The 17,064-nt window shown below is 52.0% G+C and overlaps 1 protein-coding gene across 1 annotated transcript in view; it reads left to right on the plus strand.

The window, feature by feature from the left end:
• Nucleotides 1-16,524: 16,524 nt before the first annotated feature.
• The window catches only part of INA (internexin neuronal intermediate filament protein alpha), a 6,972-nt gene continuing 6,432 nt past the window's right edge, over nt 16,525-17,064 (plus strand). Inside the window, exon 1 of the mRNA XM_014957563.1 lies at nt 16,525-17,058. Coding sequence (XP_014813049.1) covers nt 16,525-17,058 — 534 coding nt within the window. The remainder of the gene's footprint in view (nt 17,059-17,064) is intronic.

The raw sequence follows: 17,064 nt of genomic DNA on the forward strand, positions 1-17,064 counted from the left end.
GGGAACCTGTTCACGTGTTTGTACTTCCCTTTGGGCAACGTTTTACTTTCCTTCTTTTAATGAACAACAACAATGTGGAAATGCAGCACCCCAAAACACAGCAAAACTCAAACCAGGCACTGCCTTGCTGACCTGCCCTCCATCACGGGTGCACCAACTGACTGATGCTTGCAACACGAAGCGGAAAATGAAATCTGACTCCTGCCTCAGTTTCCAGACAGCAGAACTAACAGATGATTTACCAGTCTGGCTTGCTTCTACGTTAAATTCCTCTTCCCGGCTTCACTCAGCCACTTGCATTCAATGATGGGAACGCTACAGGAACTGAACTGGAAGAGCAGTTTCCAGGGTGAGCCTCAAGCTCACTGGTGCTCAGAGCACCCTCCAATTTATGTTCAACTGATCAAGGTTTTTCTCATGCTGACCTAAAAGCATACACAGAGAATAACATTATGAAAGTGGAACTGCACAAGCAATGAAAAAGAAACAACTATGCTGCTATGATGGGTATCTGTTCTTAAAAGGTGTGAGTGAATACTGCAGAGGATGTCAGAAATCGTATGATTTAATGCTCGGGACCAAATCTCACAGCCCTTTCTTGTCACTTCAAAGGACACGTATGTCTTTGTATAGTCTTGAAACTGAATTGCTTTGTGATATCCAGAAAGGTGGCTTGAAAAGATCAGAAAGAAACATTTGAAATACCTCTGCCAATATGTTCAGCCCTCCCTTTTTTTTTTTTTGGGGGGGGGGGGGTATCTCAGATGGAGAAAGCAAAGGAAATCATAATCTAAAAAGATTGTTTCTTTTTAATTGCAACTGGTTCTACTTATTGATTTCCAAAATTACCTAAGCAGCCTGATGTTTACTAGCACTTACTCTTAGATGTTGTTGGTGGTAATTGCTGCGTTAGGATTACAAAGCACTGGCATAAATCTCACTCAGCACCTCTTCGGTTTCCGTGGGCAGAACATTCACATACTCTTCCCTGACCCCATGTTCCTAATTATTCGCCGTAGGTGCCCATGTGCAACTCATCACCAACTGAATCAACCCAAACACCAGCTGAATTCAGCTGGTCTGGAAATTTTAGTATGCTTTATGCTAAACCATCAGTTTTCTCTCTTTTGAATTTACTTTCCTTCCTAGGTTATTTTAGAAGCCGATTAGAAAGTTTCTCTTGTTATACACCCTGGCCAGACGGACTATATTTGATGTAAATGCCAAGAGGAGCACGGTCCAAGTAGTAAAATACAAGTTGATTCCTACCCACAGCTACCATTCTCCAAAGCAGATAAGGAATACTGATTTTAGCAGCAAACACTGCCTGAACCGCCCAATGCTTCCTCCTGAACCCCGGGTACACAGCTGGGATGCCAGGGCATCTCACACAAGAAAGGGGCAACCCACCCAGAAGGTCCCATAATCCAGATCTGGCCACCGTAACTGCCAAAGCTGGACCACCTCAGTGAGAAAGTATTTTGGGGAAGTCCACCCTCCTGGAGGGTTCAGCAAGAATTTGCTTCCTGAAAATCTAACAAGAACATATCTGAAGTGGTTTATGTATTATGCCAATGTTAACAGGGAGCACTACAAGGCCTGGGTCAAAGCCAGCTAATCCAAAGGCCTGTTCTTAAGTAAACAGTGGAAAACCACTCTACTTCAGAGCCTCCTGCAGAAACCCGTACAGGAAATCTCTGGTTCACCCTTTCCTCTGAACCAACCGTGCCAAGTAAGGTTAAATGATAATCTTGTAGCAAGCATATATACAAAATAGTACGCCTTTGTTTGAAAATATCTGGAAGGCAGCTGGGAGCTGTGAATACCCTAGAACTAAATTAAGCTAAGATAGGACTGCATAATGACTTCAAGGAACCTTTGTTTTTAAATAAATCACTTGCGGTGAAAAGAGACAGAACGGTAATTTTGGAGACTGAAACTGTCTCCTCCTTATTACCAGGATGGGTACAACACAAGCAGCACTAGAGTACATTGTTCCCACATATTAGTTTCTACTAACTTCACTCTGGAGCAACCTTCAAATCTCAAAACAATCTCCTTGGGCCTCCTTTTCTTCTTCCATCCACCTACAAAAGCTGTGCCCACACATCCTTTTATTTCAAAAAAGCAATCAACAGGTTGCTCACATCCCAGTATCATTTCTATAGGTGTCTAATTACTGCAGCATTTAATGGACTCACACCTTTTCAGATTTCAAAGCAGTTTTAGCTGGTTCGATGCACAGGGCAAGAACCCACTTGTTTTCTTGCTTACGTGCTAAGAAAAGGTAGCACGCAGATAATCACAGTGGGGTTTCCAACCTCCCCAGTTTAGTCATAACTTTATCTCTAATGAAACTACTAAAAAAGGGCTGGCTGTGCTGGTAAATCCCACAGCAGGGGGGATGATAAACTAAGGTCACCAGTAAGCAACAAGTTTAGCCCCTACCATCCTGTACCAGACTTGAAAAAGTGACAGGACTGAGAGGGCTGGCACAAAGCCCATCACTGCTCCTACCTCTGGGCACCCAACTCTCCGGGAAGTTAAGAGCAAACCTGCTTTTGACCTTACAGAGAGGAGCACACACGCCACACACTCAGGTAGTAGTAAGATCCGACACAAGCTGCTGTGTGTTTTTTAAGGCTGAATGACTCAGGCTCCCTTTTTGACCTCGTGCTGTCATAGAAAAAATGTATTTCTCCTAATATGGCTTCATACAGACAGGTCTCCCAAGCACCAAATTTTTAGCCCTGCAAACACATTTCCTGAGACTTAGGTAGGCAGGTTTAGATTATCAATTGCTTACAGTGACTACCTTAATAACCTACGCAATTTTTTCCAGATGTTGCTTAAGGTCTATTTACTGTACATTAAGTTCTATTTATTGTACATGCTGGATTCTCTCAGTGGTTGTGTTAAGAAAGCAGACTCCCATTATACACGCTCTCTATGTAGAGTACACAGTCCAAGGTTTTAGGAACCATTCCAGTTAAGGAGTCATAATGACTAAAAAGTAAAATACAGCTCATTGCTACAAGCATCATAACCATGACACATAATAATTTCTTTAGTAGCACTAAACAGACATATTACAACAGGAAATATTTATATGAATGTGCACTTTGGAGATACTCAAAGAATAAGATGTGCTTCTGCACAGAATAGCCAACTTGTGGAGACTCAGATCGTGGCCATTTCGAATATAATTTCAAATTGTATTTGTGCTGCTGACACTATAAATAAAATTTAAAAAGTAGATGCAGTACAGACAATAAGTGAAGAATTCCCACGCGCTGACTCGCTAACATATCTCATCCCAAACACATCCCAAAGAGCGAGACGAGGCTTCCACTCCCGAGCACATTCTGTTCAGTTTTCCATCCTATTATTCTCACTGCTAAAAAAGCCACAGCTGTTTTATATCAGGACACCCAGGGTTCGCGAGCCACCCCGAGGCAAGGACACGGCACAGAGCAGGCCCTGTGAACTCATCCCAAGGTACATCACTCAGGCTGTCCCCCGCTGACACTGTCCTCAGTTTCCCTGGGGGTAAGAGCTGAAGTGCCTTCCCCTCTGCACGGTTTATGCTGGATGGCATGACAAGCATTCCTTATCCCGAGGTGATTAGTTACTGAGGTGTTCTTTTAAAGGAGTGAAGACAAGGCACGGCCCTGCCAAACAGCAAGCCAGTTCCTATGACAACTTTCCACTGCAGCCTGGCTGGAGACCATTAATCCACCTTCCCCCGGGCCAAGCAGCTTCTAGGTAGTAAGGTCACTGTGAATCACAGAATCCCAGAATGATAAGGGGTTGGAAGAGACCTCTGGAGATCATCTAGTCCAACCTCCCTGCCAAAGCAGGAGGGTTGCACAGGAACGTGTCCAGGTGGGGTTTGAATGTCTCCAGAGAAGGAGACTCCACCACCTCCCTGGGCAGCCTCTTCCAGGGCTCTGCCACCCTCACAGCAAAGAAGTTCCTCCTCATGTTTAGGTGGAGCTGCCTGTGTTCAAGTTTGTGCCTGTTCCCTCTTGTCCTGCCCCTGGGCACCACTGAAAAAAGACTGGCCCCATCCTCCTGACACCCACCCTTCAAGTATTTATAGGTGTTGATCAGATCCCCCCTCAGCCTTCTCTTCTCCAGACTCAAAAGACCCAAGTCCCTCAGCCTTTCCTCATCAGAGAGATGCTCCAGGCCCCTCACATGTTTGTAGCCTCTGCTGTCCCCTCTCCAGCAGTTCCCTGTCCTTCTGGAACTGGGGAGCCCATGGATCATTGCAGACCTTTGTAGGATTTTTCATCAAGGGCCGGGTGCGTGGTACTGAACCACCCAGATCCCACCACACTCCCTAACACCAAATTCCTACAAAAGAACAGGTTTCACCGAGTACGACTGCGTGACCCGGCTTTTGCCCAAGACCTCCCGGGCAGGGCTGCAGTCGGCCCTTCTTCCTGCGCCTCCTTGAGGGTCGGTATCTACAACCTCACTAGGATTCAAAGCTTGCAGGTTGTCTCAGTCTGTCCCGCAGCGCTGGCTCTGCCACCGGCCATCCCCAGATAACAGCTCAAGCAAAACCACCCATCTATCGGTTTTTAACCCAAGCATTATTTTATTAAGCTGAACTGTGAATAATAGGTATGATGTGAGCAAATAAACCTGCCTGCTTTTTCAGTAAGCATCAGTTAATCATTGCATTTTAATGACTTGCTTCCCTTTTACTTTAGACACGAAAAATAACATATTTGTATATTTTTAGAGGAAATAAAACACTCCTTTCAATGTTTCCCAAAGAGTACAATACCGCAGTGTTTACCAGTAAACACTAGGCTAAAGTTTCTGTTTTTTCAAAAACAAACATTCCCCTGGAAGTTGAAAAAAAAAGTCTACGATAAATATTTCTAGTGATTTTAGGAAGGGTCTATTAACTTTCAATTCAAGCCGTATTAGCAATCAAACATGACAAAGAGTAACAATTCAAGAGGGAATTATTATCATCATTATTATTATTTAAAACGGCCTACAAACTGGAAATCTGCCTGGGAAAATTTTGGCTCGCATCCGATTTTTGCTCGCGTATATCCTAGAAACAGCGCGTAACACTAATGCCACCAATGCAAACATACCCACAAGCTGTTAATTTCAAACCTCAGCTGAAAACATTTGTCCCATTCTTACAATTTTTCTCCCCATTTATCTCTGCGATTGTACTTCATTCAATGGAGCATTTTAAATGTAATTCGGCGGTGCGTTTTGCCATACAATTTGTCTGAATGACGCTATACAGAGGAAAGGTTGCATTGTACTATATAATGAAACTACGTCTATGCTTGAACAAACTCCAACTGCTGTTAATCAAACCAGCGAGCTCCTGAATGATCTTCTGGACTCTGGACTAATGGCCATAGATTATTTTAAATAGCAGTTCTACTCTAAAATATGTGTAGGTTGACAGGAGCTGACAAGGACTGTGACAGACTCCCATTGGTTTGCAAGTAAAACAGCAGGGTTTTTCCTCACTGCCGGAACGATAAATTCAGTAAGGGAACTGAAGATCAAAATGTAGTTTTGAGTTTTGTTTCTGGTTTTCAATAAAGCCATACAGCACCTGAAAGGACCTAAAAATCTTCACATTTTCCATTTGTTCACTAGTGACAAACAGGTATATGGATCAATACAATCTATTTCAATCAGCGACAAGATGTTATTCTAAACGGACACAAGGGACCATTTGGATAGGGAGGAGGGGGACACTTTTAAGGGACTATTTAGAAAGCATTTTGCAATGTTGGAGGTTTAAATGGTAAATCTTCCAGAGCTAAAAAAAAAAAAAAAATTCTTTTAAACCATAAGTGATTATGTCTTAGGAGGAATGTTCCCAAGACCACGCCAGAGAGGATCATCAGTATCCAGCTTGGCAGCCTTCAGAAACACAAGCAAGGGAATAAACTTGAGGGTTTCATCATCTCAGCAGTTCCAGGAATTTTTAAAACTGCCTGTGCTACAAGAAACAACAGAACTGCCCTATCAAGTCGTCTCGTCTATCAGAAGCCAATGTAGGTTCGTTTCCGCCACACATTTTGCAACATTATTTTTGGCACAAAAGGAGACTTAATAAAAAAAAAAAAAAAGCGCAAGCAAAATGTGAGCAAAGTGGTTTTGTGGTTCGGGTTTTTGGGGGTTTTTTTCTAATGTATTTGTTTGGTGCCTCGCTCCTGTCTCCGGGTTATCAGCTCAAGCCTGACAGAGCGGGATTGCCAAGAGCAACTCCAACCAAAGAGAGCGCTGACAATGAACCCTGATGCCCAGCGCCGGCACCAGCCTTCCCTTCCTCAGCCGAGAGGGATCGCCCCGACCCACCTCCGAGCCTCCCCGGCCGGGGGGGGAAGCTGAGAGCTGGAAGGTGCCGCCGGGACCCCCCCGTCCCCGTCCCCTTCTCCACGTGGGACGGAAGGCGGAAACGAAGACGGCGGGTGCTGGCCCCAAACCTCCGAAACGCCTTTCCCGAGGGCTCCTTCTCCTCAGAGAGGGGCCCGCGCGGGGTGGGCTGAGGTAACCCGGAAAAGAGGGGGGTGCCGCCCGGCTTGGGACGGGGTGGGGAGGCAACAGGGGGGCACAGCGAGCGGGTAAGGGAGGGGGGCAGCCTCGGGGAAGCGGCGGAGCCGGCGGGCGCTGCCCCTGAGGGGGATCCCCTCACCGGCAGGAAGGGATCTCTTCACCGGCAAGAGGGGAAGCGCCCACCCGGGCTCCACTGACTGCCCCTCCCCTCCTCTCCTCAGCCCCGGCCCGCGACGGCGGACAGACACCACCACCCACCTACCCCCCCCCCCCCCCCCCTCCCCGCCGTCCCGCCCGCGGGTGTGCACAGGGAGCCGGCGCTGGCGGGAAGAGGCAATAAAGGTGCCCACACACCCAACCACCCCTTCCCCACACACACACACACACACACACACACACGCCCCCCTCCCAAAAGTGCCCCCCCTCCCCCCAGGACCTGGCATCGCTCCGGCCAAAATCCCAAACCCCCTGGGGGGCTGCACCCCCGGCCCGGCACCCCCCTGGCCTCCCGCTCCCTACAGTTGTGTCAGCCGACCTCAGTGCCGGGGCACGCCACGCCGGCTTGAAGGAGCCAGAGCTTTGGTTAAAATAACGCAATTAGTTATTGATTTGGGGGGGAGGGAGGGGGAGTGGGTTTGCAGCACAGGCTGGGGCAAAGGGGGGCCTGGGGTGCACCCCATCTGCCATGCGGGGAGGTCCTGTGGGACAGCTGTAGGTGACATGGAGGGTGATGGCTGGGGGCTTGGGGACAATTGTTCTTGGGGCTGGAACAATCCTCGGTATCAATGCAGACCAGGGGGTGAGGGGTTATAAAGCAGCCCTTAGGAACGGGACTTGGGGGTGCTGGTGGATGAGAAGCTGGACATGAGCATGCAGTGGGCACTTGCACCCAGAAGGCCAGTCCCGTCCTGGGCTGCATCAAGAGATGCGTTGCCAGCAGGTCCAGCGAGGGGATTCTTCTGTTTCACTCTGCTCTGGTGAGACCTCACCTGGAGTATTGTGTGCAGGTCTGGAGCCCTCAGTATAGGAAGGACATGGCCCTGGTGGAACGGGTCCAGAGGAGGGCCACGAGGATGATCAGGGGGATGGAGCACCTCTGCTACAAGGACAGGCTGAGGGAGCTGGGGTTGTTCAGCCTGGAGAAGAGGAGGCTCTGGGGAGACCTCATAGCAGCCTTCCAGTACCTGAAGGGGGCTACAAGAAGGCTGGGGAGAGCCTGTTTACAAAGGCCTGGAGAGATAGGACGAGGGGCAATGGCTTTAAACTGGAGGGGAGCAGATTTAGATTGGAGATGAGGAGAAAGTTCTTTACTATGAGGGTGGTGGAGCACTGGAACAGGTTGCCCAGGGAGGGGGTTGAGGCCCCATCCCTGGAGATATTCAAGGAGAGGCTCGATGAGGCCCTGGGCAACGTGGTCTAGTTGGGGGTGTCCCTGCTGACTGCGGGGAGGTGGGACTAGATGACCTTTGGAGGTCCTTTCCTTCCTGGACTATTCTATGATTCTATGACACTGGCCATGGCAGCAGGAGGAGGGTCTGCCCATCCTGAGCAAAGGTCCACTGCCACCAACAAGGAGGGGCCCGTGTCAGTCCCACCTGTGGGCACAGTGGCCCGGGCTGGAAAGGCTCAGAGGATGGTTGTGCAGAGCAAAAAACCACGCATGGGTGCATTCCCAGAAGGTCCATGCTGGGCCAGCACCCCCACAAAAGGTGCCAGGCAAAAAAAAAAAACCTCCCTGGCAAAACGAGCCTCCTTTTTTCTCCCTGTTGTTCCTCACTCCAAAGGTCTGGAAAAGGCCGCAGCCCCAGCGGGGTCCTGGCCACCTCAGGGTGGTCCCCCACCAGTGACAAGGGTGATGGCAGCCATCTGCCTGTCCCAGCACACCCTGGGCCCAGGTGGCTCAGCCAAACCGCCAGCACATGGGTCCTGGCTACCTTGCTATGCCTCAGTGGTGGCCAGAGGCCAGGAATGCCTCCCCTCCTCCAGCAGTGGCTTTTCCAGCCCTGCCGCCGCGGTGCTTCCTTTATCTCCCCAAGGACGTTCCCTCAGCTTTCCCTCCTGCCCTCTGCTCTGCTCCGGGCGATAAGGCACTGCCATCACCTTCTGTAACACGGGGACACATTGTGGTCTCCGGGTTCTGTGAGCCTTGCTCCATCGCCTCACCAAGGGGAAGAACCCAAAGGCACCAACCATTAACACACACCGTTAGTTCTGGTTAAAGCAAAGCCCATTTTTGGCACCAAGCCTGTGGCCAGGTGGGGTTACCCACCTGGGAAGCTCATCCTGCACCTCCCAATGCCCTGGGACATCTCATGGCACCTGTACCCAGCACCCAAGTGAGGGGCTTCACTTGGAGATGCATCTACCTGTATTTGGGAGCTCATTTCCATGCATCCATCCATGTCCCTTCATCAGAGAGTCTGGTGACAGGATAAGAGGTAATGGTTTAAAACTGAAAGAGGGGAGATTTAGATGAGACCCCAGAAAGAAATTCTTTGCTGTGAGGGGGGTGAGACCCTGGCCCAGGTTGCCCAGAGAAGCTGTGGCTGCCCCATCCCTGGAGGGGCTCAAGGCCAGGCTGGATAGGGCTTGGAGCAACCTGGTCTGGTGGGGGGTGTCCCTGCCCAGGGCAGGGGGGTTGGAACTGGATGATCTTTAAGGTCCCTTCCAACTCTAACCATTTCATGATTCTATCATTCTGTCCTTGTGGTGGGGCCCATCCTGGAGTGTCTATCTGTGTGTCTGCACGTCTTTCCAACACATAACCCCAGAAGATGCACTGAAGCCAACAAGGATGACTAGAAGCGTGAAATGGCTTTTCTATGAAGGAAAATTAAATAGAGAAAAATCCTTCGGCCTAGGAAAAAGACTGAGGCAGGCAAGGCAGAGGTCTGCAAAATCCTGCACAGGGAGGTGGATGAGAAGGAACTGGGCCCCAGCTCTTCCACTGTGACCCACAAGCCAGGGACATGGAATGAAATTAACTGGCAGCGACTCTGAAGCACAAACAAAGATGATACGGTGCATTATCAAACTGTGGATTACAGAGCCTGGTGGCATCCAGGACATGAACTTGCACTGATTAGATAAGGGCCAGCAAACACAGGGATGTGACCGCTGCCCGGGGAGCCCCAGAGCCACAGACAGCCAGAATGACAGAAGTTATACCAGGGGAGCATAAATCTGCCCCTCTCAGACACAAACTCCTGAGTTAGGGGAGCCCAGTACAGCTCTTTTCCTGTTTTTATTAGTGTTTTTGTGTGCACACATTTCAGTGGATACGTTGTTCTTTCTTATATATGTGTTTATTACTTACATATCATAGAATCATAGAATGGTTTGGGTTGGAAGTGACCTTAAAGATCATTGAGTTCCACCCCATCTGCCCTGGGCAGGGACACCTCCCACCAGCCCAGGTTGCTCCAAGCCCTATCCAGCCTGGCCTTGAACCCCTCCAGGGATGGGGCAGCCACAGCTTCTCTGGGCAACCTCTTCCAGGCTCTCACCACCCTCACAGCAAAGAATTTCTTGCTGGGATCTCATCTAAATCTCCCCTCTTTCAATTTAAAACTGTTCCCCCTTGTCCTGTCACTGCACTCCCTGACCAAGAGTCCCTCCCCATCTCTCCTGTAGCCCCTTCAGGTACTGGAAGGCTGTTATAAGGTCTCCCCGGAGCCTTCTCTTCTCCAGGTTGAACACCCCCAGCTCTCTCAGCCTGCCTTCACAGTAGAGGTGCTCCAGCCTTCAGAGTATTTTCGTGGCCCTTCGCTGGGCCATGTCCTTTCTATGTTATGTTTTCTCCCTGATTTTGCTGCCCTAATCTACAGCCCTCTCCCTCCTGCAGGGGGTCAGACAGGCCTGTGCTGCAGGAGATCTGGCAGCAGGAGACACTTGGATCTGCCTTTTTCCCTCTCAGGCGGCCGCTGCGGTGAAGCCAGTGGGAGAGACACCTACCCAGAGCATTAGTTTAATGGACTGTGGCTGGAAACTGGCCGGGAGCGGGGTGTGTGTGTCCCATTGCTGTGTGTGCACAGCTCAGAGGGTGGATTTTTTTCCTCCTGAATCACGAGCCCAGGCAGATTACAGCTTGGGGAGATAAATTGTTTAAAGAGCCCCATCAGCAGGCGGCTGCTGTGCGGAGAGGATCACACGGATTTAAGGACTCCTCCTGCTGCCCCACAGGCATTGATTTTTGAAGGAACTGGGAGGTATGGGAAGGTCCTGGGCAACCCACTGGCTTTCAGTAGTGCAATTCTTAGCTGTGGGACTGTTTTTCTTTGTTTTTCTGCCTATTTTCTGGCCTGATAAAGATTCCCCTGTGGCTCTGTGTGTGTGTGCCCCAACAGAGATCCATTTATTACTCAGGCATCAAGGTTTCTTACCACAAAAAAAGACATTGAGGGGCTGGAGCGGGTCCAGAGAAGGGCAACGGAGCTGGGGAGGGGTCTGGAGAAGAAGTCTGATGAGGAGAGGCTGAGGGAGCTGGGGGGGTTCAGCCTGGAGAAAAGGAGGCTGAGGGGAGACCTTCTGGCTCTCTCCAACTCCCTGAAAGGAGGGTGTAGCCAGGGGGGGTCGGTCTCTGCTCCCAAGTCACAGGCCATGGGACAAGAGGAAACGGCCTCAAGTTGCACCAGGGGAGGTTCAGATTGGAGATGAGGAACAATTGGGGGATTTGGGTCTGGGTCTTTCAAGGACTTCCTTCTGCTCTGTTGGGAGATGGCTCCTTCTCCAGGACATGGCCACGCTGCAGCTCTCCCTCTCACGGGGAGGGCTGTACAGGTTTGTTTGCCAAGTCACTCACTGAAAGCTGGGTCAGAGGCTCAAGGGGCTTGCAAGGGAGTTGCATTTGCATGCCAGCCCCCTGGGATGGGGGTCCTGCTGCTGCTGTCTGGAACACAGGAGCACCCCCTGAGCTGGTAGAGCCAGCAATGTGCCCTTGTGGCCAAGAAGGCCAATGGTCTCCTCGGTTGTATTAAAAAGAGAGTGGCCAGCAGGTTGAGAAAGGTCGTCTTCCCCCTCTACTCTGCCTGGTGAGGCCAAAACAGGAGCATTGTGTCCAGTTCTGGGCTCCCCAGTTCAAAAAGGACAGGGAACTGCTGTAGAGGGGACACCAGAGGGCTACGAAGATGATCAAGGGAATGGAGCACCTCTCTTATGAGGAAAGGCTGAGAGACCTGAGTCTGTTCAGCCTGGAGAAGACTGAGAGGGGGCCTCATCAATCCTTATAAATATCTAAAGGGTGGGTTTCAAGAGGATGGGGCCGGACTCTTTTCAGTGGTGCCCAGTGACAGGACAAGGGACAACAGGCACAAACTGGAACACAGGAACTAAGGCTGAATGCAGCCCAGTTTGTGCTCACTTCCAGCTTGCCATCTCCTTTCAGGTCTGACATGCTGGTGTTCAGCTTGTCTCCAGCTTCCTGCAGGAGAGGAGAGGAGAGGAGAGGAGAGGAGAAATTTGGGGGATTTGGGTCTGGGTCTTTCAAGGACTTCCTTCTGCTCTGTTGGGAGATGGCTCCTTCTCCAGGACATGGCCACGCTGCAGCTCTCCCTCTCACGGGGAGGGCTGTACAGGTTTGTTTGCCAAGTCACTCACTGAAAGCTGGGTCAGAGGCTCAAGGGGCTTGCAAGGGAGTTGCATTTGCATGCCAGCCCCCTGGGATGGGGGTCCTGCTGCTGCTGTCTGGAACACAGGAGCACCCCCTGAGCTGGTAGAGCCAGCAATGTGCCCTTGTGGCCAAGAAGGCCAATGGTCTCCTCGGTTGTATTAAAAAGAGAGTGGCCAGCAGGTTGAGAAAGGTCGTCTTCCCCCTCTACTCTGCCTGGTGAGGCCAAAACAGGAGCATTGTGTCCAGTTCTGGGCTCCCCAGTTCAAAAAGGACAGGGAACTGCTGTAGAGGGGACACCAGAGGGCTACGAAGATGATCAAGGGAATGGAGCACCTCTCTTATGAGGAAAGGCTGAGAGACCTGAGTCTGTTCAGCCTGGAGAAGACTGAGAGGGGGCCTCATCAATCCTTATAAATATCTAAAGGGTGGGTTTCAAGAGGATGGGGCCGGACTCTTTTCAGTGGTGCCCAGTGACAGGACAAGGGACAACAGGCACAAACTGGAACACAGGAAATTCCATCTCAATAGGAGGACTTCAAAACCTGCCTGGACACGTTCCTGTCCAGCCTGCTCTGGGTGACCCTGCTTTGGCTGGGGGGTTGGACTAGTTGATCTCTGAAGGTCCCTTCCAACCTCTACAATTCTGTGATTCATGCTGAAGTGGATCCCAAGGTCTCAGCCACCCTTTGCTCCTCTGAAAGAAGCAGGCTTCCAGTGAGCTGGAGGCTTGTCCTTGTTCTGTGGGACAGAAGCATTTACTATCATAGAATCATTCAGGTTGGAAGAGACCCTTGGGATCATGGAGTCCAACCATCTACCCTACTCTACAAAGTCCTCCCCTACACCATATCCCTCAGTACCCCATCTAAATGTCCCTTAAACACCTCCAGGGATGGTGACTCAACCACCTCCCTGGGCAGCCTATTCCAATGCCTGACCACTCTTTCTGTGAAAAATTCCTTCCTAATGTTCAGTCTAAACCTACCCTGTTGGAGCTTGAAGCCGTTCCCTCTCATTCTGTCATTAATTACCTGTGAGAAGAGACCAGCACCAACCTTGTGCTCATTCAGCTCAATCACACCAGCAACTGGCTCAGGTCCCACCCGTTTCATGCAGTCTCCTTCCCTCTCTGTAGGAAGATTCCAGAACACCCCAACCTATTGAGACACAAAGAGATTCAGTCCCAGGGTCTTCACCCATAGCCATCAGCAGTCCCAGAAGACATTCTTGCATTTCTTCTTCTGGAGGAGACTGTGACACTCCTAACTCCACTGTTAGACCACATATGTATGGCAGTGCTAGAACAGCACAAGTGGGGAGGCCAGGATAGGCTGCACCCCACTTTTCCAAGAAAAAAGAGAACCACAACCGTCCTCACCATCGGTAACAAGCATCAGAGCAAAGTCATCAAAACGATGCCACAGACACAACTAAGCAGAGCTGGTGACTTCTCAGTGATCTGACCAGTTACTGCCAGTGGCAGAAATCTGACTTAGGATATCATAAGGCAAAGCAACGGACATCAAGGAAGTGGTAAAACACACTTGTGCATGAGGAGTATGTGAAAGACCTAAAAAAACCCCAACAAACAGACCGAGGAGATGTCTGCAGCGTCTGTGTGAGCCAGGCAGCCCAGGCCAGGCGTCGAGCTCCAGGGCCAGGAGAGCTGGCAGCCCCCCAAGCCTGGGCTGAGGCTCCCTGCCCAGCCTGCTCTGCCACCAAAATGTGAGCTACTTCGCATGGTCCAAGTGTTGTAGCCTCACCACCAGTGATTTAAATGGTCTTCAGGAAAACAGAGTCCTTCCAGGAAAAGAACCTGCCAGCAGATTTGAATCCTGGAAAAACAAGGCACAATCTCTTGTCTCTTTCCCGTGTCTCCACTGACTGACATTCCTCATTCCCCCTGTGCCCTATGGGACAGGTACATGGGACTATAAAAGATGAGGGGTAGTGGGTACAACTTACTCCTGGGGACATTCCAATTGGACACAAGAGGCAAATTTTTCACCATGAGAACAATCAGCCATTGGCATAATCTCCCCAGGCAAGCAGTGGATTCCCCAACATTGGACACTTTGAAGATTCAGCTGGACAGGGTGCTGGGTCAGCTTGTGTAGACCGTGCTTTTGGCCAAGAAAGTTCAGACCAGTTGATCCTTGAGGTCCCTTCCAGGCTGGTGTTCTATGATTCTGTAATTCTAGGATTCTACAACCAAGGTAGTGTATAGACATGTGTGTGTCGATCCTATCACCAATCCCCCACTGCATACCTAGGATGAGCCTGCTCCCACAGTAGGTCTGTGCTCCACTCACCTCATTCCTAAGTTAAAGGGATGTTTTCTCCATGGGGTTTCTGCCCTTCTAACCACGGCTGCAGGGAATAGGCTGCCCAGGGAAGTGGTTGAGGCACCATCCCTGGAGGTGTTCAAAAGACAGGTTGATGTGGTGCTGGGAGGTATGGTTTAGTGATGGTGATGCTTCTTGTTTGTTGTGGGGGTGTCTATTTTTTGTCAGTTAGGTTGATGGTTGGACAAGATGATCTTTAAGGTCCCTTCCAACCTAGAAGATTCTGTGATTCTGTGACATGGGCACCTGTGCACTCCAGCCAGGGTTGCTTCCATGCTTGCAAGGCCTCCTGCATAGCCATTGTTATGACTAACTTCTGATCCCCAAGGAGATGGGAATCCCAGCACCACCGCTCCCCATTTGGCTGGTCCCTTTGAAACAGCCACAGCTCTTTTGGAAGTCATGGCTCTCTCTAGTGCCAGGTCTGGCTTGCTTGTCCTCCACGCTCATCTGCTGGACCTTCCTGATGCTCTCCCATGGTCACCTGTGAGGAGAAAATAGGACAAGAGAAACAGAGAGACTGGACATCAGTGCAGAGCTCAGTGGCACAGGGATGTACAGCAGGAGACAGGATCTGGTTTCACATTGTACCACGTTCCTCACACCTGGATCACAGTTATTTTAAGCTGTTTTTCCACCTCACGGCTACATTTTGTGCTGCTGCTCCCAGAGAACAGACACTTCCCACTGGTCTCTTGGCAGGTTCTGCCCTGGGTTTGCCGTGTTCCTGGGTGGAGTGCTTGGCCTGGAGGTGGGGGGTGTTTGTCCCTTCCAGTCAGCTCGGCAGCCCTGGGTACTGGTGGGAAGGCCCAGCCTGCTTGCATGGACAGGACAGAAGCTGAAGCAGTTTTTTTTGTTCCTGGCAAACAACCTGGAGGCAAAATCCTCCCCCATCTGTCCCCTGCAGCATGGCTGGGCCAGTGGTGAGTCTGTGTCCTGGGCACCCCCTCCTCCAGGCATAGAATCCTAGAATGGTTTGGGTTGGAAGGGACCTTAAAGATATCGAGTCCCAACCCCCCTGCTCTGGGCAGGGACACCTCCCACCAGCCCAGGTTGCTCCAAGCCCCATCCAGCCTGACCTTGGGCATGTCCCCCCACTCCTGCAGCCACCTGCCCATGGCCCCATCCTGCGGAGATGCCACGCTGCCACAGGCACCCTGGGCCCCAACGGTGGAGAGAAGCTGGGACCAACCCCCTGGGACACCTTCACCCCAGGCCCAGGCACACACAGCACAAGGTTCCCTCCAGCATCAGTGGGGGCAGCCGGGGATACCCCGGCAGGAGTGATTTGGGGGTGCCTGTCTGTGTCTGTGTGTCTGCCCGCCTTTCTGTCTGTGTGTCCGTCCGCCTCTGTCTCTCCACCTGCCCATTTCTGACTGCTCCCTTCTGTGTTTCTGCCCTCTCTCCTTGCCTGTGCATCTGTTTGTACATAGAATCATAGAATCATAGAGTTGTCCAGGCCGGAAGGGACCTCCAAAGGTCATCTAGTCCCACCCCCCCACAGTCAGCAGGGACACCCCCAACTAGACCAGGTTGCCCAGGGCCTCGTCGAGCCTCACCTTGAATATCTCCAGGGAAGGGGCCTCAACCACCTCCCTGGGCAACCTGTTCCAGTGCTCCACCACCCTCACAGTGAAGAACCCCCTCCTAATCTCCAATCTAAATCTGTTCCCCTCCAGCTTAAAGCCATTGCCCCTCGTCCTGTCACTGCAGGCCTTTCTACATCTGTTTGTACATCTGCTTGTCCCTTTGTCCGTCTGGCCTCTCGGCACCTGCGTGTGCGTCTTTACTGTGGATGTGCCTGTCCCCTTTTGGGTCTGCTTGTGCCTCCGTCTGTCTCGTTGCGTGTGTGTGTGTGTGTGACCTTGCCCACCCGCCCGTGTCTGTGTGTTTGTGGGCTGTGTCCGTGTGTCCGTCCATCCTTTACCCCCAGACACCCGGCCGTCCCAGCCCTTTCAGCACCGCGCCGGGCGGACAGCTCCCGCCGCCTCCTACCGCGCCGGCCCTCGGGGGGCGCGGATGGCGGCCCATCTCCGCGTATCCCTCCGCGTCCCGCACCGCGTATCCTTCCGCCCCCCGCACCGCACCGCAGCAGCCCGCCCCGCGCCCCGCCCCGCCCTACATAAGCGCCGCCGCCGCCGCTTCTCCCGCTCCCGCTCCGCCGCCATGAGCTACGGCGCGGAATCGGCGGCGCTGGCCGCCTCCTACCGCCACCTCTACGCCGAAACCCCGCGGCGCCCCGAGGGGGCGGCGGGCCGGTGGGCGCTCCCGAGCGCGGAACCGGGGCGGGCCAGCGAGAAAGAGCAGCTTCAGGGCCTCAACGAGCGCTTCGCCGGTTACATCGAGCGGGTGCGGGCGCTGGAGGAGCGGAACCGGGGGCTGGCGGCGGAGCTGGCGGCTTTGCGGGAGCGCTCGGCCGAGCCCCGCCGGCTGGGCCAGCTGCTGGGCGGGGAGCTGCGGGCCCTGCGCGCCCGCCTGGAAGAAGCGCACGGAGAACGGGCGCAGGCGGAGCTGGAGCGGGCCCGCCTGGCCGAGGAGACGCAGCGGCTGCGGGCGCGG

The sequence above is a fragment of the Calidris pugnax genome, unplaced genomic scaffold (assembly GCF_001431845.1).
Source record: "Calidris pugnax isolate Ruff unplaced genomic scaffold, ASM143184v1 scaffold4, whole genome shotgun sequence".
Classification (NCBI taxonomy): Eukaryota; Metazoa; Chordata; class Aves; order Charadriiformes; family Scolopacidae; genus Calidris; species Calidris pugnax.